At 46.3% G+C, this 24524-nt stretch overlaps 1 protein-coding gene across 1 annotated transcript in view; it reads left to right on the top strand.

The window, feature by feature from the left end:
* Nucleotides 1-24524, top strand: part of MYO5B (myosin VB) — a 253344-nt gene that overhangs the window by 103031 nt on the left and 125789 nt on the right. Inside the window, exon 5 of the mRNA XM_033164355.1 lies at nucleotides 12481-12637. Coding sequence (XP_033020246.1) covers nucleotides 12481-12637 — 157 coding nt within the window. The remainder of the gene's footprint in view (nucleotides 1-12480; nucleotides 12638-24524) is intronic.

The following is a 24524-nucleotide window of genomic DNA, read 5'->3' as shown; positions in this document are numbered from 1 at the left end:
TAAGATATTCTGGCAGCAGGGTAAAGTATTGTTATTGGTCAATTTGAAGTGTACAATCACAATCCACAGCCTGATTGGGTCCCGCCGGAAAGTTTGAATATTATTGGTTCCCGCTAAAATGTATCTTTTCCCTCAGTCCCAATGTGTCTATAAATAGAGCTTTCCCTACCCCCTATCCCCAGTCTTGTCTAATCCCTACAATAAAGAGCTGTTTTCACTAAGACGTGTAGCTGGACTTCTTGCTACCAGAACCCACGACACAACAATAGCTGCCTATGAAACACTTTGTGTGATAATAAGCACAAGTTAATCATAATGACAACCTGCACCTGTTGTCTTTTTATTTCCTTAAATTGGTATCCCCCCCACCTTGAAAAGTGAGTAACACAACATAAAGACCCACTATGGCCACTTTCTCACTACCTTGGAAATGTGATGGAACAGTAAGACTAACCATCAATTGTTAGCCTAAACATGGCAAATTTAACCTGGACTTGCAACTTGAGCTCCTTGTGTTGCCTTCAGGGAAACCCTTGGGGGGGGGGGACTTCAGAATTGATGAGCTGCGTTTTCTCTACGTAGTGTAAAGCATTTGAAGACTGACATAGACAAATGAGAAACACACAGTCCCTTAATGTAGAGCAAAGTAATTAACCGTGATTCATTTAGAACAGGCAGAGGTAGCTGTTTTGTGGAGCAAGGCCTCATTTGTTAAACCTAGCCATAGCACAAATGTCAGCTCCTTTTGTCTTGAGTTTTTTAACCCAGTAACTAGAGAGCAAGGGGTTGAGGTGTCAGGCATGAGTGCAGACAGGTATATTGGGTGTGGACAGGTGGTGAGCTCTTTCAGGAGGTGCCTAGGCCAAGACTGGGAGCCCACATCTTTGCACTGTTGCCCTATATAGTAAACCACCAGGACCACAGATTGGAGCCTCTTCCTAGGCATGCTCCAAGTAATGGAGAATCCGAAGTATTTGAGATATGCTTATTATTCACCCAGGCTTGCTATTGACTCTAGAAGTGTATAAGGGCTTCCTGTACAGGCTAGTACTTTGCCTAAGTAGCAATAATCTTTGCTGCATCAATCTCCTGGCTTGTTTTGGTGTCTCAACTCTGATTCCTGGTTGTGGCTCCCACTAAAACTCCCATAATATTATTCTAAACAAACAAACAAACAAATCCTTCCAGTAATACCTTGAAGACCAACTAAGTTTGTTCTTGGTATGAGCGTTCGTGTGCATGCACACTATGGCAGACCAACACGGCTACCTACCTATAATATTATTCTGTTATTCCAAACTTACATAACCTCAGAACAAGTGCATAACATCACAACAGAACAAAAGATAAGGCTATACAGCTGCAGGTGTTGTCCGCATAGACCCAATTTTATCTATTGGTGGCTCTGAATGATGGAAAATGAACTATCCAAATACTCTTCTAGTTGACCAGAGATTCCATGTCTGGTTAAAAGGTAAAAGGACCCCTGACCATTAGGTCCAGTCGTGTCCGACTCTGGGGTTGCGGCGCTCATCTCGCTTTATTGGCCGAGGGAGCCGGCGTACAGCTTCTGGGTCATGTAGCCAGCATGACTAAGCCACTTCTGTCGAACCAGAGCAGCGCATGGAAACACCGTTTACCTTCCTGCCGGAGTGGTACCTATTTATCTACTTGCACTTTGACATGTTTTTGAACTGCTAGGTGGGCAGGAGCAGGGACCGAGCAACTCTTCTAGTTGACCAGAGATTCCATGTCTGGTTACCTGGAGGTTAATTCTTGCTCCACATAGCTGACCAGCTGAGTTTTGACTGTTTCAGTAGTCTAAAGTAAGGGGTAAGGGTAAGTGGGATAAGATGAGCATTTCTTTATCTTCAATAAGAAATGCTGGATCTGAGGTTTTATGGTCTATGAAGCATCTTGCAAAAATAAAAAATTGCAAAATTGGGAATGAAAGGCTGCAGATCCATGGGACAGAGCCCTTGCTCTTGCTAGAAGGAACGTGCTTGCAAGGTAGGAATACAAAGAAGCATCATTAACCTTTTTAATTAGCCTATCCATGAGCTAGTGCAGGGGTCTGCAACCTTTAAGACACAAAGAGCCACTTGGACCCATTTCCAAAGGGGGGAAAAACAACTGGGAGCCGCAAAACCATTGCGACATTTAAAACAAATATAACGCTGCATATATTGTTTCTTACCTTAATGCAATAATAATAAATAACGTATAGGAGCCAATGCAAAGTATAATTAGTAAAAACAACAAGAATAAGTTATTACTTTTTTGCATTGACTCAGGGGCGTACCCAGGATCAAAACTAGGGGGGGGGCAAGTCATGGTCGTTCAGGTTGTGACATTTCAGCACGGAAAGGCGAATGAAACCAAAATTTTAGGGAAATTATATATAATTATAGCAGTGCTTTATTACAGTAGTTATTACAATTATTTGCTTGGTTTTTTTTAAATTTTTATACTAGTTACATGTCTTATACCAGGGGTGGCCAACTCCCAAGAAACTGTGATCTACTTTCAGCAGTGATCTACCCCCGTTTTTTTGGGTTCAGCTCAAAGTTGTTTTTTGGGGGGTGTGGTGGGTGGGAGAGAGGGCTTCCCCCTCTAAGATAGGTTGACAAGCGAACTAATAAAGAAAGAAAAAGGGGGGGTGGGAATGGAAAAGTGGGGTGGAAAAATATAAATTGGGGGTGGGGTGGGGTGGGGAGAATATCTATTAAAAATATGTAGTAGTTTAAAAAAAATAAAGGGGGAAAATCTTTTTCTTTTTCCTTTTTTTGAAAACAAAAACAAAAGGGGAAGAGAAAAGAAAAAGGGGGGATAGAGGGAGAAAAGGGTAATAATAAAAATTCAAATAGAGTGGCTGCAGCAGCTGTGGGGGGTGTTTGTTTGTTTTTCGTTTGTTTGTTTGTTTTAAAAATGGGATTTCTCCCCTTGGATTAAAAAAGGAGGGGAGGAAGAAAAAGAGAGGGGGTGGGAGAGCAAGGCAAAAAGCCCAAAAGCAAAAAACAGGTTGGGGGGGAATCACGCCAGGCACTGCAGCGCACCGGCCTCGGGGCTCCGGGCCCCCGAGCCGCCCTTGGGGCCGTCTTGAGCATGTACACCGCCCGCAGCGAGCGCTGGTGAAGCACCGGTTGGCGGAGGTTTCAGAAGCAGCCCGGACGTTTTCGCCGCCGCCGCCCCAAAGCAGCTCTACTTCATCCTGTCGGCGACCATCACCGCCCTCCCGTCACGGCGACGCCTGGCCCGCCTGCTCCGCCCTCCGCACGGCTGCTTTGAAAAGGATTCCGCCCGACAGGGGCCGCTCAGAACAGGGGCCGCTCCAATCGCCGCCACCACCTCCCGCCGCCTTTATTATCCCGACTCTTTTCTCTCTCTCTCTCTCGATAACTCGCAAAGCCCAGCTCCTTCTTCTCCCCGCCCTAACGCCACCCTCATTGGCATGTTCCCCTCAAACAGGAACAGGCATCCCGGCGGCTCATTGGCCGGACGAAGCATCGCTCTCCCGTGCCCGCCTCCCGCCTTCATCCTCAGTGGCTACCTCGGCGGTAAGGCCCCGGCTCCGAGCCTATGCGCCAAGGCGGGCGATCTGTCCTGCCAATCGGCACGCCGAGGTGGTAAAAGCTCAGCCCTCCCCACACGCTTATTGGTGTGAAGAAGTCGCTTCCTCTCTCTGGGAGTGGTCAAGGTGGACATCAATCTTGGGTCTGTCCTCGAGAACCCCGAGAGGGCTGAGAAAGACCACCCAGCTGTTCAACGTTGATGCGGATTATTCATGGGTTTTTTGGCCCTTTTTTTGCCGATAACCATTTAATTATTATTGAAAGGGCATTGAAAGGGGCCATGCCAGAGCCGCGGGAGACCTGTCAGAGAGCCGCATGCGGCTCCGGAGCCGCAGGTTGCTGACCCCCGAGCTAGTGGCATCAATTAAACTGCAGACATCTGGAAGGGTTATTTTCTGCCTTGAAGATTAGTGTGAGAATAAGGGAACCCACTCACTCACCTTTGCCCACCTGCAGGAGTTGAAGCTATTACCAGTAAGTGGACGTCTGATCTCTTTGCTCTCCTGTGCCGTGAGAGGGCAGCTCCTAGCTGTGTGCAGGAAAGATAATTTCTGTTAATATTCTTGCTAACAAAGCCACCAGTCATGCTTAACTTGGCAACTTTGTGTTGCTTGAAAAAGAGTGGGTTTGAGAAGCTTGAGGTGAACATTCTGTAGTGAGAGAAGTCGAATTCTGCAGCTTGTGCAGGTCACATAAATATAAGTACTGTAAATGTCCTATGGTTTATCTTGCTTTGTCCAGTTTTCCTACTTTTCTTGGGTGTAGGAGAAGAGTTGCACAGGACCTTGAAATCGTAGAATTGTAGAGCTGGAAAGGACCCTTCTATCGTGTCACCTCAGAGTTTTCTTTTCTCTAAGTGGGTATGCAAACTTGTATTGCCCATTCCACATAAACTCCTCCCTATGTCTTGTCACAATGATTCGTGGTTGAGTGTGTGAATGGGGCACATTGCAAAGAATACACTGCCAGAGGTTGTGTAAGGTGACACACATGCTCTAGCGATGACATTTGATCTGTGAGGGCTGCTTTATGTATTCCTTATGCCCTCCTCCTTGCAGCATTGCCGCTGGGAGCCCAGGGCAGCAGTGTGCATTGGGGAGGTGGCCGTCACCAAAGGCAGCCTGCCTAGGACCCCTCAAAAATCCTGCGGAAGGCTGAGAATGCTGGCACCATTGCATCTCTGTGATTCATGTCTTAAAACTGGCCTTTCAAATCCAAATTGTAAACTTGGCTAGGTCTGAAGCACCCAGCTGAGTGCTTCTGAACAAACAAGGGGTCAGCTGTTCAGGCAAAATCTTTTGTGAAACGTGAGAGAGGGGAAATAAACCTTGGCAGGCTGATTGCATTACCAGCAAATGGTGTTTGCTGAGTCTCTTTATCATTTTCGTTGTCCGCAGGGATTCCTTGTATATATGTATGCGTGAGTGTGCCTTAGCGGGTGTGCACTTAGAAGGGGAAATGTGCAGGGAAGATTGACGGCTGTGTTCCTGAATTTGGCAGATCTGGAAAACTTGTTGCATCCAGATTTCAGTCCTCTTGGTATTAGTTGGTCTACCTGCAGTGCTGTGGACTTGGGGGGGGCATTGTAAGTAGGGTATTTGGAACCTCATTTCTCTCTTTGGTCACTATATGGAGAGGTGGAATTTTACATTCCTCACATGGGGGCTTTTTTTGTGTGTGTCCTTTTTAAAGTGTTTTGTGCTATGTGGACAATTCACCTAGTCAAATATTCTGCTTTTCTGCCAAGGCAAGCCTATAAGCGGGGGGGGGGGGAGGTGATGGGTGGCCGTCACCTCTTGTTTGACCTCAACAATGGAAAAAACTGGGATAGAATGAAAAGCATGCAATAGAGTATCTTGCAGGAGCACATGGCCGGCTGGAACCCTGAACAGGAGCGTTTCTGTTAGGTGAGAATGCTCAGCTGCATTTTGTTGCAGGAGTCCATTGTCATGGCTGATTCCTTTTGGTCAACTTACCCTTTAGGAATTAAAAAAAAAAAGCATTGCCTAAGTCTAGAGACTATTGCCACATCTTGTGGCAGTGAACTCTCCAAGTTCAATTAATGCATTGTGTGAAGAAGTGCGTCCTTTTGTCTGTTTCTGTCTACTGCAGTGTTTTGTTTTGTTTTTGCAACTGGGGCTACTCTTGTCATCTGACCTATTGTGAAATATCACAGATCAGGTTGGGGGGAACAGGACACAGTTCTTATCCCACTCTTTAAAACACCACATTCGCCACTGAGCTATGCTCTCCATATAGGACAACTGCTTTATTGATAACTCTTATAATGCTTAACCTGGACCAATATGTAGTAGTAATGCGTCATCCAAAGTTGAAACCTTTTTTATTGCAATGGGAAGAGCGTGGAGTGTCTGTGCTCTGATTTGTTTTTGCTATTTTGTGCAGAACAATAGCGGTTTGCTACCCATAGATCCATCTCTATCCTACGTAATTTAAGGGAAGGATGATGGAGGGTTTTCCAATGTTCTTTAAGCTTGTTGATGTGGCTGTCAGAGCGGTTTTTTATATGGGGTCTTGGGGAGCAGTACACCATACTGTGTAACAAACGCATACAATCTTTCCTGGAGTACAAGTATTAAATAAAAATTCTTTGCAGCTATGGTGTTTTTCTGAGAACTGAAGCGTTAGTTTTAAGAGGGACTAGTTTGACTTCACCCATCCAGACCTACGGCAGTAGCAGCAAATGACTTTCTGTTCCTTCCCGTCAGCTGTGAGCAAAAATACAAAACCACCCACTGCGATGGGAGGGTGGAGGTAGTTGGTTCATCTGTTTGAGTTGATTTCCTCCTGCTTTTCACCGGGTTCCCAGGACTTACCAAAAGTTCACATTGCAACAAAGCAAATTAAAAATAAACATGAAAGCAACAATATTAAAGAACAGTATTAAACAGCATAATTAAAAATAAACCCCAGCAACATAAAAGAAGTCTCCGGTCAACGTATAATTTTATGTTTTTAAAGCCCTTGGCCTGGCATCTAAATGCCATCTAGGAAAGATTAGAGAACTGGGCCAAAGCAAACAAGATGAATTTTTACAGGGAGAAATGTAAAGTACTAGGCCACACTTGGGCAAAAAAAAAAAATGAAAGGCACAAATACAGGATGGGTGACACCTGGCTTGAGAGCAGTACATGTGAAAAGGATCTAGGAGTCTTGGTAGACCACAAACTTGACATGAGTCAACAGTGTGATGCAGCAGCTAAAAAAGCCAATGCAATTCTGGGCTGCATCAATAGGAGTATAGCATCTAGATCAAGGGAAGTAATAGTACCACTGTATTCTGCTCTGGTCAGACCTCACCAGGAATACTGTGTCCAGTTCTGGGCACCACAGTTCAAGAAGGATACTGACAAGCTGCAGCGTGTCCAGAGGAGGGCAACCAAAATGGTCAAAGGCCTGGAAACGATGCCTTATGAGGAACGGCTTAGGGAGCTGGGTATGTTTAGCCTGGAGAAGAGAAGGTTAAGGGGTGATATGATAGCAATGTTCAAATATATCAAAGGATGTCATATAGAGGAGGGAGAAAGGTTGTTTTCTGCTGCTCCAGAGAAGCGGACACGGAGCAATGGATTCAAACTACAAGAAAGAAGATTCCACCTAAACATTAGGAAGAACTTCCTGACAGTGAGAGCTGTTCGACAGTGGGATTTGCTACTAAGGAGTGTGGTGGAGTCTCCTTCTTTGGAGGTCTTTAAGCGGAGGCTTGACAGCCATCTGTCAGGAATGCTTTGGTGGTGTTTCCTGCTTGGCAGGGGGTTGGACTGGATGGCCTTTGTGGTCTCTTCCAACTCTATGATTCTATGAAAGTTCTGGGCAGAGCGAGTATTGCATAGCCTGGGGTCCTACCACTGAATAGGCCCCTAAAGAAGGCCATCTTTTGAAGGTCTTAGGCAGATAAGGAGACACGCCGTCCTTAAAGTATCCTGGCACTTTATGTGCCTCATATGCGACTCCGACAGAGCCTTTAATTCTACTGGAATATGTGGGTTAGTGAGCCATCACCTCTGTCTTCGGCCTGCCTGATGGCTTGGGACTGGCTTCAGATGGGAAACTGTTGGCGACTAGATTGGCTTGTGTGGCTTCCTGTTGTTTGTCTCCGTATTTAAGGTTTGACCCCTGAAACGGTTGCAGGAAGCTGACCTTTCCTTAAGTCACAGCAATTGGAAAGGCCTTCTGTGGCTCTCAAGTCAAAACACTTTGCCAGTGTGCAAAATGACTTAGAAGAGTGAGGTGCAAGTTTCTATGCTAGAACCACCACAGGAATCCTCATGTGGAGACATTGCTTTCTGTTCTGCGCAGGTAGGAGAATGTTTACAATCTGTCTCTCTGATTTGGTAGCATCGTGCAGATTTGGCAATGCCACTTCCAGGCTTTCGTTGGGGTGAATTTAGCCCACCCACTTGCAGGAGGAAGGCTCACAAGGTCTCCTCCCAAAGGGAGCGGGTGATGGATTCTCCACATGGCCTCTGGTTCAAGTTTGATACAGCCTCTTTGGGCTGGTAGGCTTGGGGAGCAAACCTCCCATATAAAGGAAGCTACTCCCTCAAGCTCTTCCTCTTTTTCCTGTTTCAGCTTGGGGGGCAGGGGGGGTTTGGTTTTGTGCTCTTGGGACCTGCTGTGTGCCACCTGCTGAATGTTGAACAGTGGGGTGTGTGTGGGAAAGGTCAGGTCACACCCCCACAACTTCTCTTTAGGGGAAGAGGCTGTTTGCCTACCGTCACACCTGTGTAAGTGATGGAGCTTCCCTTGGGTGTTTTGGCTCTTGGAAGCAGGCAGGAAATCTCCTGCATGTACAGATTATAACTGCCTGCACTTGTTTGGTTTGCTTGGCGCAAGTTGTTATTTGTTTATAGTAATAAATATAACCTTTAACCAATCGCTTGAGTTTTGAGTCTTCATTCTGGGTGTGGGGTAATTTTTCCGGCTATTCCTCCTTGTTTCATTCTACCCGCCTGTCTGATGTGGCTTAGATTTCTCTCCCCGTACCATATCAACGGAGTGAAGAGTAGCTATCATTTTCTCCCCACCACCACCACCCATTCAACAAGAGGAGAGCCTCTGGTTGAAACTGACTTCATAGAATCATAGAGTTGGAAGAGACCACAAGGGCCATCCAGTCCAACCCCCTGCCAAGCAGGAAACACCATCAAAGCATTCCTGACAGATGGCTGTCAAGCCTCTGCTTAAAGACCTCCAAAGAAGGAGACTCCACCACACTCCTTGGTAGCAAATTCCACTGCCGAACAGCTCTCAGTGTCAGGAAGTTCTTCCTAATGTTTAGGTGGAATCTTCTTTCTTGTAGTTTGAATCCATTGCTCCGTGTCCGCTTCCCTGGAGCAGCAGAAAACAACCTTTCACCCTCCTCTATATGACATCCTTTTATATATTTGAACATGACTTGAAACACATCTGGTTTAAAATCAAAGTGTTAAATGGTGCGTGGAAGTTGAATTCATCCTGGGATGTTGGAGATTGATTCACAAAAAAAGTCCCATCTGGAAATAATGGGTGGGGTACTTTGGACAGCAGACAATGACTGTCAGTCTTGGGATTCCCCATGACTCAAAGGAGCACATGGTGTCTTTGGAAACTGTGTAGAGTCCATTCTGTTCTCTATTGTATACAGTCTTTCTTTTAAAAATCGCCCTCTGCGTATGATGCTTATAAGAGTAGATGGCAAATCTTAAATTTTCTCCAGAGCAGTGAGCCTTGAAGCGTGTTTTGCCTAGAAGGCTGTTAGCGCTCGAAGGCAGAGACACCTACCTGCATTTGAGTCCCGGCAGGTCTGGAGCCAAATGGAGAGCTCGGATAGATCTATGGGAGGGAGACATCTGGTGAGGCTCTGGGTGCAATTGTTGCTTGCTGAAAGAGGCCTACACCTGGCGGCCTAGATCTTGAACAATGAGGAATAACAGAAGAGAACCGACAGCCTTTGTCCCCTCACCAGCAGCGTTCGAAATTAGCCAGGCGCCAGGCGCATTTTGCACCTAGCTTTCGACCATGTGTGCCCAAGTGAAGATGATGGCGCCTGACATCTCCACCATATGGGGATCATTGGATCCAGACTGCTTCCACACATTAATGCGCCATCCTGTAGAATTCGTATCAGTTATATTTTATCTGTACAATCGGAATGAATCAGTGGAAACCAATCGCTTCTTCTGTGCAGCCTCAGCAGATGCATTAAGAAAAAGAGGTTGGAATAGGCCAATATATATGGACTGTCCCTGGATCTTCTTTAAGTTCTCAAAGCTCTTAACCTACTAGCTCAAGGTTGTCATCTGAACCAGCCAGGTGTTTAACTGAGAATCAATCGCAGTAGTCAGTCCATCCTTAGAAAAATAAGACTTTAGAGCTGTCTTGCCCCCAAATGGCAACTAGACATTCAGCTTTGGCGACTGCAACCTTGGTTTAAGGAGCGATATGGCGCCTATCTTATATACCTGAGTTTCTAACACTGCTCACCAGGAAGAGCCAGCCTTCACATGGCAGTGCAGAGGCTGTGTGGCTATTGCTCCTCCACACACACAGACCTACAAGCCTCATTCACTTGGTTTAGAGCTGGTGAAATCAAGGGAGGAGGTGGGAAACAGGCAGCCTCCCCTCCCCTTTTTTCTTCATTGGCAACCACAGCCTCGTGGTCCATCTTGGGGGCAAACAAATCTATGGGAGGAAAAGCAGGGGCAGCCATAAATGCAGTCAGTACCAAGAATGAGGTGGCAGGAAGAAGGCAGAGAGAGTGCCAGTGTGACAAAGAGGATAGTGTGTTTGGGTAGGACCTTGGAGATCAGAGTTCAAATCCTGCTCTGCAGTGAAGCTCAGTGCACGACCTTGGGACACTCAGCCCTAACCCAGCTCACAGGGTTCTTGCAGTAAATTAACTGGACATCTTCCAGCCGTTCTGTGGTTTCTGTTCTGGGGCTGTTCAAAGAAGCACAAGCAACTTCGTTCTGTTTAAAGCTCGGGTTGTGCATCCGTTGCACTGACAGAATCATAATTCTGTACTATCTGTTCTGAGTTGTTGATTCAGGATCAGGTTTAAGCTAGCAGAAAAGAGGAGACTTTTAATGATATGTTAATATAATATTTGAATAGTCTCATGCTATGTGGTATAGGGTGGTCTCTAAATCTGAATAAATAAGGTACCACAGATTCTCGTTGGCCGTAAGCAAAGCTCAGAGAGCTGCTTTAATCATGCAGACTAAATATATATTTTCCATGTTTGCTTATTTTGCATATTTCTGGGTTTGCTAATCACAGGGAGGTATAAGGGGCTACTGAGTGCAGTGAATCCTCTGTCACCTCAAAATCAGTCTCTTTTCCTCCCACCCACCCACGAGATTCTTAACATTTTTCAGGTATTTTCAAGATCTGGAATTTTGCTGCTTAAGATTTTTATTTATTTAAGACACTTCTGCTCCTTCTTTCCAAATTGATCACGAAAGCAGCTATCAACGTCAAAACAATTAAGTGCAACAAAGCCCAATCAAAACCATCTATTGATTAGTTGCACTTCAGATTAGTAGCACATTAAACATTAATGTGGCAATTAGGAACATAAGAAGGGCCTGAAGGATCAGCCCAATGCCCCATCTAGTCCAGCATATTGTTCTCACAGTGGCCAACCAGATGACTATGGCACCATGCAATGAACATGTTCGCTGTGTGATCCCTCATTGGCTGGGATGGTCCTTTCAAATAATAATAATAATAATAATAATAATAATAATAATAATAATAATAATGTGAGGTTTGGAGCTTTCAGGGTTAACAAGCTCAACAGTCCGCCCCTCCCACAGGGATGATGTGTCACAACATCCGGGTAGTCCTGCTGTATGCGAAGCCTATGTGATTGATGTGATGCACTGTTTATTTTCTCTTCACTTTCGTTTTGAACCGGAGCGCAGACATGTCGTCCGTATCTCCGGGGAGTGATTTATGCTTGTAAATAAAGCTTGCTTGCTTAGAACAAGCTGGACTCTGTGGAGTTTATTTGCTGGCAAGGAAGGCACACACACCGTTGTGCAAGAAGAAGTTTGAAGTTTGGAAAAACTCTGCAAAAGCGCCGGAGAAGCAAAGGATCGCACCAGAAGCGTAGCTGGACACCATTTCCAAGTGCTAAACTGTTTTTGAGGCTTTTCCAGTTTAAAACAAAAGCCCCAACAAATAATAATAATAATTAAAAGATTCAGATCAAAAGTCAGGGAAACAATGTATGCCAGCAGGCTTGAAAAATGGGGTTTATTTATTTATAACATTTACCAGTATGTACCACCTTATGTACCACCTTATGTACCATCCTCCAAGGATCTCAAACTGGTGTACATGGTTCCCTTCCCAATTTCAAGAGTGTGGTTAATTTCTAGTGCTGAAATAAGATTCAGATACCAGTCTGGTCACCTTTGTAAAAGGATTGGGGAGACACCATCTTCTTCTTCTTCTTCACCTCAGGTGCCAAAATGTCTTGGACCAGCTGTTAGGACTGGGGGATTTCAACATCACAATATATCACCAGCTAAACATTGCAATATATTGATATATCGCAATGTCTGAAATAAGGATGGAACTATGTAGAGGCGAACAGCTCTGTGTGTTTGTGCTCGTGCATACAAATATGCTCCCCTTTTTTCTCCATTACCTACCTTTAACATTTTAGGAAGGCGAGACATATTTTGAAATAAACAAACCAAGTTTCAAATAACTAAGAAGTTCAGATCCTTGTGATATCAATTCTACTCTTTACGTGGAATGAAATAGCCATTGGCTCATTCCAGGTAAATGGAACTCAAATGGGAGGCAGACAATATGAAGTGATATGAGCCGGCCAAGAAAAGAAAGCAATGTTAAGAGGTTAAATGTAACACCTGCCTCATTCTTCCTCATACAGGGATGAGAAGAACCAGTCCATTATTGTTAGCGGGGAGTCTGGTGCCGGCAAAACCGTCTCTGCAAAATATGCCATGCGCTACTTCGCATCTGTTGGAGGCTCCTCCAGTGAAACCAATATTGAAGAGAAAGTTCTGGCTTCCAGTCCTATCATGGAGGTAAGGGCCAACTCAACTGTGGCATAAATACTTCTACTTCGGGGCAGTCTGGGGGAGAAAGAGCATTTGTGTTATGATACATACACCTTGTAAGGGACACGGGTGGCGCTGTGGTCTAAACCACTGAGCCTGGGGCTTGCCGATCAGAAGGTCGGCGGTTCGAATCCCCGTGACGGGGTGAGCTCCTGTTGCTCGGTCCCAGCTCCTGCCAACCTAGCAGTTCGAAAGCACACCAGTGCAAGTAGATAAATAGGTACCGCTCTGGCGGGAAGGTAAACGGCGTTTCCGTGCACTGCTCTGGTTCGCCAGAAGTGGCTTAGTCATGCTGGCCACATGACCTGGAAGCTGTACGCCAGCTCCCTCGGCCACTAACGCATGATGAGTGCCGCAACCCCAGAGTCATCTGTGACTGGACCTAATGGTCAGGGGTCCCTTTACCTTTACCTTACATACGCCTTGTGGAAAGAGTTGCCACACCACATTGGAGAGAGATAAACACGAGATGAAAGATTTCATTTTTTTAAAAAGACATTTTGAATGAAAAGAGAGAGAGAGGTGGAAAACATTGAGATGCATGAAATAAAATAAATACCGATGAGTCATAAAACGTTCAGTGCGTTGAAATTGCGGCATCCAAATTTGTGTGAGCGAACTGATGTTGCAGAAAATCTTTCAAGTTATGCAACATTGTCTGCATTGCTCTACTGGTGGGGGCCTGTCTCTCAATCCATTTCCAAAGTTCCTAATTGTGAAAAGATCTGGAGCAGACCCCATTGCTATGTTCCATATGTTGCGCTGGTTCTTCAAATAATAGTCCCCGCATGAAAACAGCAGAGAAGAACTGCATGGCGGTATCCCGCCCCCAATTTCACCACTTTACTCCTGCGACTTTCCGAATTAAGGGGGTCGCAAACAGAATCCCCCCCCCCCCCGCTTGAATCAGGAAATGAATACCAAGCATGCATTAGTTTTCTGGAAGCAACTTTTACATTGTATGAAAGCTGAAGCAGAATGTGCAAATTAACAGGTAGGGGGATCTTCAGGGAAATGGAACGATTTCCATTGGCAAATGCCCTGCTTCTGTTCATTGCCCCTCCAGATGCCTCTGAAAGGGCTGGTGGGGGGTTATTCTGAGTCAACCAGATCAGAGCTCCAGTCTCCTCTTGTGCTTGTGACACTACTGACTTGTGCCTGCTGCCAGGGGTTTCCTGCCGGCAACACATGACATGGAAAATGGTCTTTAATGTTTTACCCACTTTTAGAATTTCAAAGTTTGCTTGGTTCAAGACAGTCTATTCTTAAGTTCTGTTGTTCTTGCCCTTGTTGTTTTGGAAGATTGAATGCAGATTGATGCTGCCTTTGTGCTGCCTTCAGCTGTGTAATCTCAGCCTCAGCCAGTGCTTGCAAATCTGACTTTGTGTCAACATTGTCCCAGCTCATTTTTAATGGAGAACTCAGATCCCAACCCCAATACTGTAATCGTCTTCAGAAGTGGAGACTTGCATTAGCCTGGTCTCGAAACAGAATCAATATTCCCTTTTCAAAGATGCTCCTTTTGTTCTCCTGTGTTTCACCTTTTGTATGTCAAATCATTTCGTTTTTAGCAAGCCCTTTCCTACTACGTTTTGCTACAGAGAAAATGCATCAGTCTTCAGCAAAATAAAAGCTTTGCCGGCAACAGGCAGGCTTTCGGTTGGAGGGCATTCTGCTTAACTCTACAGAGGGACACAGAGATAACTTTTTTTCAGCTGGGTAGAGCCTTACCTGCCACATTGCACTATCCTGACCCATGGGGGTGCCTACCACTATGGATGAAACCTGGCCCAAGCGCAGAGGACCCCAGAGTTCTGTGCACGCAGAAAGGCGAAACAAAGTGGATTCAGCACCTTGGAGAGAGATCTATGGGTGGGTTTCATGACTACAGCTGGTGATTGTGCAGTTGAGGCAGAACATCCAAATTATCTCACCAGCTACTTAGAGAAGCTGCAGGACTAGGTCTTTCGGGATATTGTCTCAGCACTCTCCTGATCCTCCCGAGAAGTCTGTGAACTAGTCATTGGACTCTGGTGGCAGAGACAGAGGTGTAGGAAGCCGTGGATGAAACACGTCGTGCACCCGGGGGGTGAGGCGTCTCTACATAGCACGCATGCGCAGCATTGCTACGTACGACACGTGCATCATACGTAGCAATGCCGCACATATGCGCTACATAGTGGGCTGCCGGCGGCAGCGCTGCAGCACCGTACAGACGGTGCCGGGATCCTCTGCTCATGGCTGCAGCCGTGAACGGAGGGTCCTCTACATGCAGCTGCAGCCGCTAGCAGAGGATCCCGGCACCATTCGTACGGCGCTGTAGCAGCGGCAAACTGCATACTTTGTCACCCTCGGAGACGTGGCACCGGGAGCGCTCCGCCCCCACCACCCCCACGTTGCTACACCCCTGGGATGAGGTGTGTCTTCATGGTTCAGGGGAAGGCATTCATGCTCTAGTGTCTGCAGCTGTGCATGGATGGGACAGAGGCTGGCTCCATCCCCCCTTCTGGGCTGCCAAGATTTATAGTCCAGGGCATGACATGAACCTGATGCTTTGGACTACAACTCCTGTCATCCCTGACCATTGGCCACGCTACCCGGGTATGATGGAAACTGCAGTGCATAGTGCCCGTTGAAGAACTCTGTTCAAAGAGCTTACATATGGGCTTGAAGAGCAGCGGGGTGTAAAGAGAGGGAGGATCAACACAGTCCAAGCACCTTGCAGTGGCTCAGGAGACTATGAAGCTCGCTCTGTTTGGGCTTCCCTATATGCTGGGCTCCGGAATGATCTTAGTAGCCCCCTTGTGCTCACCGCATCATTGCAGAGGCTGGAGCTGAATCTAATATCCATGTCCCAAGTTTTCATTCTCCTGCACTGACAGAGGTTTCTTTATCAACTGCTCCAGTTTCTGAGTACTCTCTTCCTTTCGCTCCTGAAAATAAATGAGCGCTCTACTGCCAACTCTAATTTTCAAATTCGTAGTGATAAGAGAATTAATTGCCGCGTGTGTGGCAGACCCTGTTAGATGTCTGCCAGCTTGGCTAGTGTTGCCCAGGCTCCTTACCCCCCACCCCCATTAAAGAGAGATGCTGAAGCTTTTCTGCTATAAGCTCTGGCTAGCAGCCAATACAAGGCTGTCTTGAATTTTTTAAGCTGAACCTTGCATTCAGGTCTGGCCTTTAAAGCATAGGCATTGTGCACTTTTAAGCTTGCACTGATAGGCGGCTATCAGAGAAAGTAGCAATGCCACCCTCGTGCCTTTTGCCAGGACTCGTACCATTTGACAAGTGGCCTTTTGAAATTTGGAAGATCCTTGGATGCTGCTTAAATTAACCTGAAAGACTTGCTGTGATCAGGCCAAGGTCCTATCTAGTCTCGCATAGTTTTTCCAGTTTCAAGGTTGGAACACCTTGAGCAGGTAAGAGTTTTAGGATTGTGTTAGACATATTGTGATCGTTTCTGTTTACTATAGGGCAAAGTAAGTTGGTTGCAATGAGGGATGGGGCAAAAACGTGGCCATACTGTGCTCACTACTATTGCTGCTGTTAGCAGGGGCAGGCATCACCCTGTCATCAATGGTGTGTTTTATTGAAGCCCTTTCTCTTTTTGCGATTTTGTTGCTGTTCAGTCGTTCAGTCGCGTCCGACTCTTCGTGACCCCATAGACCAGAGCATGCCAGGCACCCCTATCCTCCACTGCCTCCCGCAGTTTGGCCAAACTCATACCAGTCGCTTCAAGAACACTGTCCAACCATCTCATCCTCTGTCGTCCCCTTCTCCTTGTGCCCACCATCTTTCCCAACATCAGGGTCTTTTCCAGGGAGTCTTCTCTTCTCATGAGGTGGCCAAAGTACTGGAGCCTCAACTTCAGGATCTGCCCTTCCAGTGAGCACTCAGGGCTGATTTCTTTAAGGATGGATAAGTTTGATCTTTTTGCAGTCCATGGGACCCTCAAGAGTCTCCTTCAGCACCATAATTCAAAAGCATCAATTCTTCGGCAATCAGTCTTCTTTATGGTCCAGCTCTCACTTCCATACATTACTATTGGGAAAGCCAGTATACAAGGGGGTGCGATACAAGGGGGTGAATTAATTTACCCCCATAGGAATGCATGGAAACAGTACTGTGGATGCAAATCCTGCTCTGGCTATGCCTGATTATAGTGACCAAGCCACAAAAGACAGGGATGCTGTGAGGAGAGACTGTGGATGTGGGTACACTAACAGAGACTTAATTATGTGCCACCTGGGGAATGCAACGTCCTCTGTATGTTGCAGGGAATCAGTTTTGATTTTGCAAGCAATACTAATATTAGGTTTCTTGGTATGTGGAACCCAATGCTGACACGGTACTTCAGAGAAGGTCTTTCCGGTGCAGAATAAAAATGCATTTTTATCTCCCAATCTGTACATGAGATGCTTCTGGGAACATAACTGAAAAACAGGAACTCTCAAGTTGCATTTCTTCTGGGTCTTTTCATTGCTGCCTTAAATTACAAATTAAAGAAACACCGATTGTGTGATGAGATTCTGTTAAGTCTGTTTACCTGCTATCGAGCCCAGGGAAGATCTTATTCTTAACAGTGCTGCTAATCTGTCCCTGGGCCTTCCTTCCGTTTTCCTTTCTGAGAGTGGCTTGTTCTCTGCCTCTCCTGTGTTTTATTACGGTGTTTGCAGAAGACGGTTCCGTCTGCAGCAAACACATAATTGCTTCCTTCCTCCCTATTCTGTTAAACACAGATGATCGGATCCGAATGACAGTAATTGAGATTCTATGTGATGGTTGTATAAAGCTGCGATCCCTGCGGGATTGTGTTCTCATGGCAGTTTTTTTAATTTAAGAGAGCGTTGATGAGAGGATGGAATTAGCAAAACCAGATACCATAACTCAGACGTGAGGAGGTGAATCCCCGATGAGGGAACCTCACAGGGGGGCTTCGTTAGGTGGTGCGAATCAAAGGAGTGACATGCACAAAACACATTCTGTCGCTTGCACTATAACTTAGATGTTTTAATTAGGGGTGTTCTGAAATTTCTTAACCGTGTTTCTGTCAGTGGGGGTTGAGAAGTGCTTTCTGTTTAGTTTACAATACTCTTTGCCGACCTTTTCGGGTTGTTCCAATGCCGTTTCTCTCAATACCAATTTTCATATTATTTTCCCTCACCGTCACTTGGGCTGGGGTGTTCCATGTATTTTTGTCGGCGATCTCACAGACTTACATAAGCATGCATCACCACAGCCAGTCAGGTTAAATAGCAGCGCAGACTAAAGAGACTACGGGCAGCCAGGACAGAGGAGGATGAGGAGGAGGAGGAAAAAGAAGAAGGAAATGGCATCAGGAAACAGCTGCCATTGCCACCACAAGAATAAAATGGTACTGATCAAAACAAGGTTAATGTTCAGTACCCACCCCACTGCCCAGTAATTGGGCTGCGCCAGTAGTTGAGAAGTTTTTTCAGCTCAAAGGCACAATCTCTCTTGGGCAACATCCCTGTGGCAGGCAGGGCCAGATGCAAAACTGGGTGGAGCCCTGGATGTGACTCATCTTTGTACAGTAGGCTTCATTCCAGGCATGCACAAAAAAGGTCAGAGGTGTCTACACACACACACACACACACACACACACACACACACCCCACATCTGTCTAGCCAGGCAAGGAAGAGCATCGTCACAGTCCAAATACACATTCCAGCCAAGCAGAAGTACTCAAGGTTTGAAGCAAGACATGGGAGAGGTGTAACTTTTGCCACTTCGGTTTCTGAATTTCAGGTGTAATTTCTAGCCGCTGTGGCAAAGCCGTGGTGGCGCAGGCAGTCTCCTGGACCACCTCGCGCAGAATGCCTTGTTCTGCCCATGCCCCCAAAAGAAATACTTCCTGAAAGCAGAAAAATAACACTTGTTAATGTTCTAAGAGTCTTCACTGTTTTTGCTGCAACAGATTAATATGACTGCCCTTTTGGAAATTTTTGCTCTGCTGCACAGTAGTTCTACTTTTCAAGGTGTGTTTTGCGGAGTAACATTAAAAACTTGCATTCTGAAGTGCTGCAAGCCTACTTCTTCATGGGAGTCTCCTTGTCTTACCACTGCACCATGGTGTTATATTCTGTTACTGAAGGAATAGGCGCTGTACATAGCACCCACTAGGTGGCTCCCTCTACAAATATGACTGTAGTCTTGGCAAAATTCTCACTTCAGAATTTGATTTGTGCGCACACCGCCTCATTTTGTCAGTAGTTGGTCCCACAGACTTTTAATGGGGCAGGAAAACCTTTGAACCACTGCTAATAACTTCAGACCGATGACAGAATGCCTTCCTCCAACAAGCCTGAATGAAGTACACCAAAAGTTCTCACCAAAAATGGAAAGAAATTTATGATAAGCTTGTTTAAAAATTGGAATAAAAAGGAGTCAATGTGTTAATCTTCAGCATCTTTAAATTTGCTGTCCCTGTAGCAATTTTTAGCACATTTTTAGACCTCATCAGGTAGATTCAGGTATGCAAAATTTCAAGTAATTGGCCCAACATGTGCCATTTTCATAAGCTTACAAAATTTTGAGGCCTACAGTGGCTCTTTCCCTTAACTCTTCGCCTCTAATTCTGAGTGCCCACAATATTTCTCTGCGCTTCTGCAGGTAAAGTTTGAGAACTACGAGGCACAGAGATTAGCTTGCTCATACAAACAATCGATGAGTATTGCTTTGTTAGGCGAAGCTAACTGGGAATAATTCTGTGGCAGGGGCAGCCCTTTCCTCCTAACCCAGACCCGGTCGTCTTCTCTGCTTCCAGATTGGTGGGGTTAGGAGGGTAGCTTGACCTACTGCTACTGCTGAGACATTGCTGGAGGGAGGCAGTAGAGGGTGCTGTCCTACTGGCAACGCCCTCCAAAGTAGACATCAGGTGTGGGATGGAGGGTAACTTCTGGTTTGTTCAAAGGAGGAAGATCTGTACGTGGAATCCTGCCCTCTGTGGAGGAGGAATATAATTTTTATTCCAGCATCTTTGTAGGGCACCACGAGAGCCTGAATCAGTCTTGTAAATAAGAATACAAAAGTTACTAGCCTGGTCTTTCCCCCACACTAGTCTGCTAAGAAGATTTTGTTGTTCAGTCGTTGAGTCGCGTCCGACTCTTCGTGACCCCATGGACAAGAGCACGCCAGGCACCCCTATCCTCCACTGCCTCCCGCAGTTTGGCCAAACTCATACCAGTCGCTTCGAGAACACTGTCCAACCACCTCATCCTCTGTCGTCCCCTTCTCCTTGTGCCCTCCATCTTTCCCAACATCACGGTCTTTTCCAGGGAGTCTTCTCTTCTCATGCGGTGGCCAAAGTACTGGAGCCTCAACTTCAGGATCTGCCCTTCCAGTGAGCACTCAGGGCCGATTTCTTTAAGGATGGATAAGTTTGATCTTCTTGCAGTCCATGGGACTCTCAAGAGTCTCCTCCAGCACCATAATTCAAAAGCATCAATTCTTTGGCGCTCAGTCTTCGGCGATCAGCTAGTTGCCTGTATTTCGGGGCTAGTCACAGAGGGAAAGCCCTCTCTTCTTCTTCTAGTATGGAAGGGCTGCCTGCTCTCTTCTTTCCGAAGACTAGAGATAAAAGGTTTCTACCAAGTGGACTGGAAGGGGGTGGGCTTGGTGGTGTTCTTCCCTTCTGTCAGCCCACTATGTTTTTCTGCTGGTGGTGGGTTGGATAAATGTTATTTCCCCTGCAGCCAAGGGATAGAGCAGCACTCCCTTCCTCTGCCAGCTTGCTCACTCACCTGATTGAAATTCCTATTCACCAACAGCTACCAGGCAAGCGTGTTAAATAGCAAGCATTTTTAAAACATTAAACACAAGTCTGAGTTGAATGGCAAAAAGGTGGACTACAAATCTGCTAAATAAGCACCTCCTAATGAACACGTGCTCTTTGCTTATGGTTTGGGCGGCTACTTCCTGATTTGCAAAAGAAAAAGAGGACAAACCATAAGGCAGATAGGTGTCCAGAATAGCACATAATGTGTATGCATAGGTGCAGACTTAGAAATAAAATAGCATGCATCTTTACCCAGGTGACCTGTGTGCACTTGCTCATTTTGCTGTCCAGCTGCTGCTAACTTGATGGGCAACTCCTTTCCTGGGTAACTTTAAACCAGGGGTCGGCAACCTAAGGCCCATGGGCCACAAGCGGCCCACGGGGGTTGTTTAACTGGCCCACGAGCTGCCCCCGAACCGAGCCGCCTGCTCGGTGAGTCCCCGCCTACTGCGCTAAACCAGCACGGCGCAGGGACTTGCTTTCGGGGTGCTGGAAATCACGCCTACACAGCCATGGAGGGGGCTCCGCGACAGTGAACCGGGCCAAGCAAAGTAAGCCTTGCTGACCCCTGCCTTAAACCATGCTTGAACGGGAAATCTCTTCAACTAGAGGACTCTTCTCTGTAAAATGGGACACATGGCCGCCACTTTTATGTCAGATTGTTTGGATGGATTGGTGTGGGCCAGAATGTCCTTTGCCTCCTGCTAGGAGGAAATGCACTTTCCTTGCATCATGCAGGGAGGTGACCTGGGGTAGCCGCCGCTTCTCTGTTCTGTTCACTGACTCCTGCTATTAGGTCTCCTTTCCTTGCGTGGAGAGGCAAGGAAAAAGGAATTTGCATCTCTTTCTCTCGGAGAGGCTTGGGGCTTTTTGCCCAATTTGTAAACACAACAGACTCCTCTGTCTGTGCAATCTGAGTTCTCCTGCTGTCAGATAGCATAAAGTCTCACATCTCTTCTTAACTCCGCAGCCCAGATTTGGGTCGCAGCGCAGCTAGCTGGAGCGCTGGGGAGGTCCAGGTTCAAATTCCTGCTCAGCTATGAAGCTACCTCTCAGTCAAACCCTTCCTCACAGGGTTGTTGTGAAGATAAAGTTGAGGAGTTGGGAATGGCCCAGTTTTTATCACTCTCTGGGCTCCTTGGAAGAAGAGCGGCGTAAAGATGTAAACGATAAAAACTACTATTACAACTATCACATATATAACACCTTTTAAAAATCTTATTTTTAAAAAAATACCTGAAATGCAGATAGATGATATAAATAGGGAGAAGTCTTTCCCATTTAAAATATTGACTCCACATTATTTTTATGGTCAGTATAATACTGTCATATAAAGAGGTAGATGTCAATATAGACTAAAAATGCACGATAATTTCAGTTGAAACCCAACATTAGTCATACACAGAGCAAACCCACTGGAATCGGTAATAGGAAGTCTGCTGATTTCAATGGGTTTACTCTGAATGTGATTTAGAGAGATATCATCCTCAGAGTTTACTTTCACTACCTTTCCACGTAAGAAGTAAAAGGTTGCCTACAGGTTATAAGGCATCTGGGGGCCAGTTCACTGCCCCTCAGACACTGTTGGGGGCCGGACTATAGTTTGAAAAAAATATGAACGAATTCCTATGCACGCTGCACATATTTTATTTGTAGTGCACAAAAACAGGAAAAACAATACAATATTTACAATGAAGAACGATTTTAATCAACATAAACTTACAAGTATTTCAATGGGAAGTATGGGCCTGCTTTTGGCTAATGAGATGGTCAGTATCGGGTTCCATATTTGTCACTGCTAAAACCTGTTCATCACGACCAAGGAGGCTGGAGGAGAGATACCTCAGCAGCTGCCTGTCTCAATCCTGAGGCAGGACCTCCTCCCACCTTCTGTGCCAGGCGGCGGAATGAGGCTCCCTGGCCCCGAAACGGCCACTTCCCTGTCCCGCCTCGGAGCGTAACGGCTGAAAAGGGAAAGCGGGGGGCGGCTGACCTCCCCCCCCCCCTGCGGCTGGCTCACCCGATTCGCCTTCCGCAGCGCAGCCAAAGGAACTCTCAGCCATGGGCCATAGAGAGAGAGAGAGAGAGAGAGAGCAAAAGCGCTGGCCCGCCTGCTGCGCGTGCACAGGATCACATCATTCCTCCTCTCGCATGCACATGCGCACCACCACCCCTCCCCGCAACCAACCAACCAACCACTCGTAGTATCAACGGGCGCCGGATGCAGAGGTTGCGCTCGCACACAGGAACGCCATCCTTCCTTTCTCCATAGACCCGTTAGACAGCGGCAGGTTCTGTAATTGCCGGGCGGGCCGGATCTGTCCTGCGGGCCGTAGTTTGAGGACCCCTGCTCTAATCCTTTGTACATATTAATTTATATGCATTCATTCCCGCCCGCTGCCCCCCATTGTAACACTGTCCCAGTTCTCAAAATGCCAGGATGCTAGTGCTGAAGAGGCATTATTCTGCCAGTTCCATCCAAGCTGCTATTATTAATGAAACTATTGGAAAGTTTGCAGCAAATCAATAAAACTTTCTCTAGAGCCTATCATTATCCTCACCCTCTCCTAAGGTGTTCCTAAGGGCACATGCTTACCCAACCTTGATTTTCTTTGGAAAGAGGTCATTCATTGGAAGCTTATGGCATGTTGTGATATTTTAGTTTGTTTTCAAGTGTGCCGCTTGAGGGAAGGTGCAAGTGCGATCAGCCACCCTAAAAATATCAGCATTTGCTAGATGCTCAGGTTGGGAGAAATGCATGTTCATTCAGAAGACTTGAGGAAGATCATCTAGTTCTAGTACAGGGGTAGTCAGCCTTTTTATACCTACCGCCCATGAATACATCTTTCTTGATGGTAAAATTTCCTTACTGCCCACCAGTGATCGATGGAAGGAGGATTCAGCTTGTGCCGTAGGACCCCCTACTGCCCACCCAGAATCCTGAAACGCCCACTAGGGACCAGTTTGACAACCCCTGATCTAGTAATTCATTCCTTGGGGACACAACACCTGAAATCAGAGGTTTAAGGAGCAGCGTGGGGCTGTTTCCCTAGCAGCCTTGCACTGCTCGTTGAACCTCCAGTCTTCAGATGTCCAAAGAGCAGCTCTGGGAGAGAGAAGTGGTTTCCATTGAAAGGAACTCACATCCCCCTCCTTTAGCAAGACAGGATCAAGGAGATTACCTGGCTGTAGCAAATGGTGGGAGCATAGCATCTAGATCAAGGGAAGTAATAAGTAATAGTACCACTGTATTCCACTCTGGTCAGACCTCACCTGGAGTACTGTGTCCAGTTCTGGGCACCACAGTTCAAGAAGGATACTGACAAGCTGGAACGTGTCCAGAGGAGGGCAATCAAAATGGTCAAAATCCTGGAAACGATGCCTTATGAGGAACGGCTTAGGGAGCTGGGTATGTTTAGCCTGGAGAAGAGAAGGTTAAGGGGTGATATGATAGCCATGTTCCAATATATAAAAGGATGTCACATATTGGAGGGAGAAAGGTTGTTTTCTGCTGCTCCAGAGAAGCGGACATGGGGCAATGGATTCAAACTACAAGAAAGAAGATTCCACCTAAACATTAGGAAGAACTTCCTGACAGTGAGAGCTGTTTGACAGTGGAATTTGCTGCCAAGGAGTGTGGTGGAGTCTCCTTCTTTGGAGGTCTTTAAGCGGAGGCTTGACAGCCATCTGTCAGGAATGCTTTGGTGGTGTTTCCTGCTTGGCAGGGGGTTGGACTGGATGGCCCTTGGGGTCTCTTCCAACTCTATGATTCTAACACACTTTCCCCCAGCAAAGGGGGACCATCAGGAGCTCACTCTTAAGCTCCTGGCTGCAACTTCAATGCCCCACTCTTACCTTGCCCACACCTGACATCATACATGAATGTGACTTTCTCAAAGGAGTCCTACATGCCAATGGCATTTTAGTTTCCAGACAAGCCCATTTTTAAAACTCGTAGATATTGATTGTTCTTCTGCTACTTGCCATCTGGTGGCCAGAACTTGACAGAATGTATATGGAGCAGTGTGTGTTTGTGTGTGTGGTTACTTTCCTCA

Source organism: Lacerta agilis, chromosome 11 (genome assembly GCF_009819535.1).
Source record: "Lacerta agilis isolate rLacAgi1 chromosome 11, rLacAgi1.pri, whole genome shotgun sequence".
Classification (NCBI taxonomy): domain Eukaryota; kingdom Metazoa; phylum Chordata; class Lepidosauria; order Squamata; family Lacertidae; genus Lacerta; species Lacerta agilis.
Note: the sequence above shows the minus strand (reverse complement) of the source record. Positions and strands in the feature narration are given on the sequence as shown.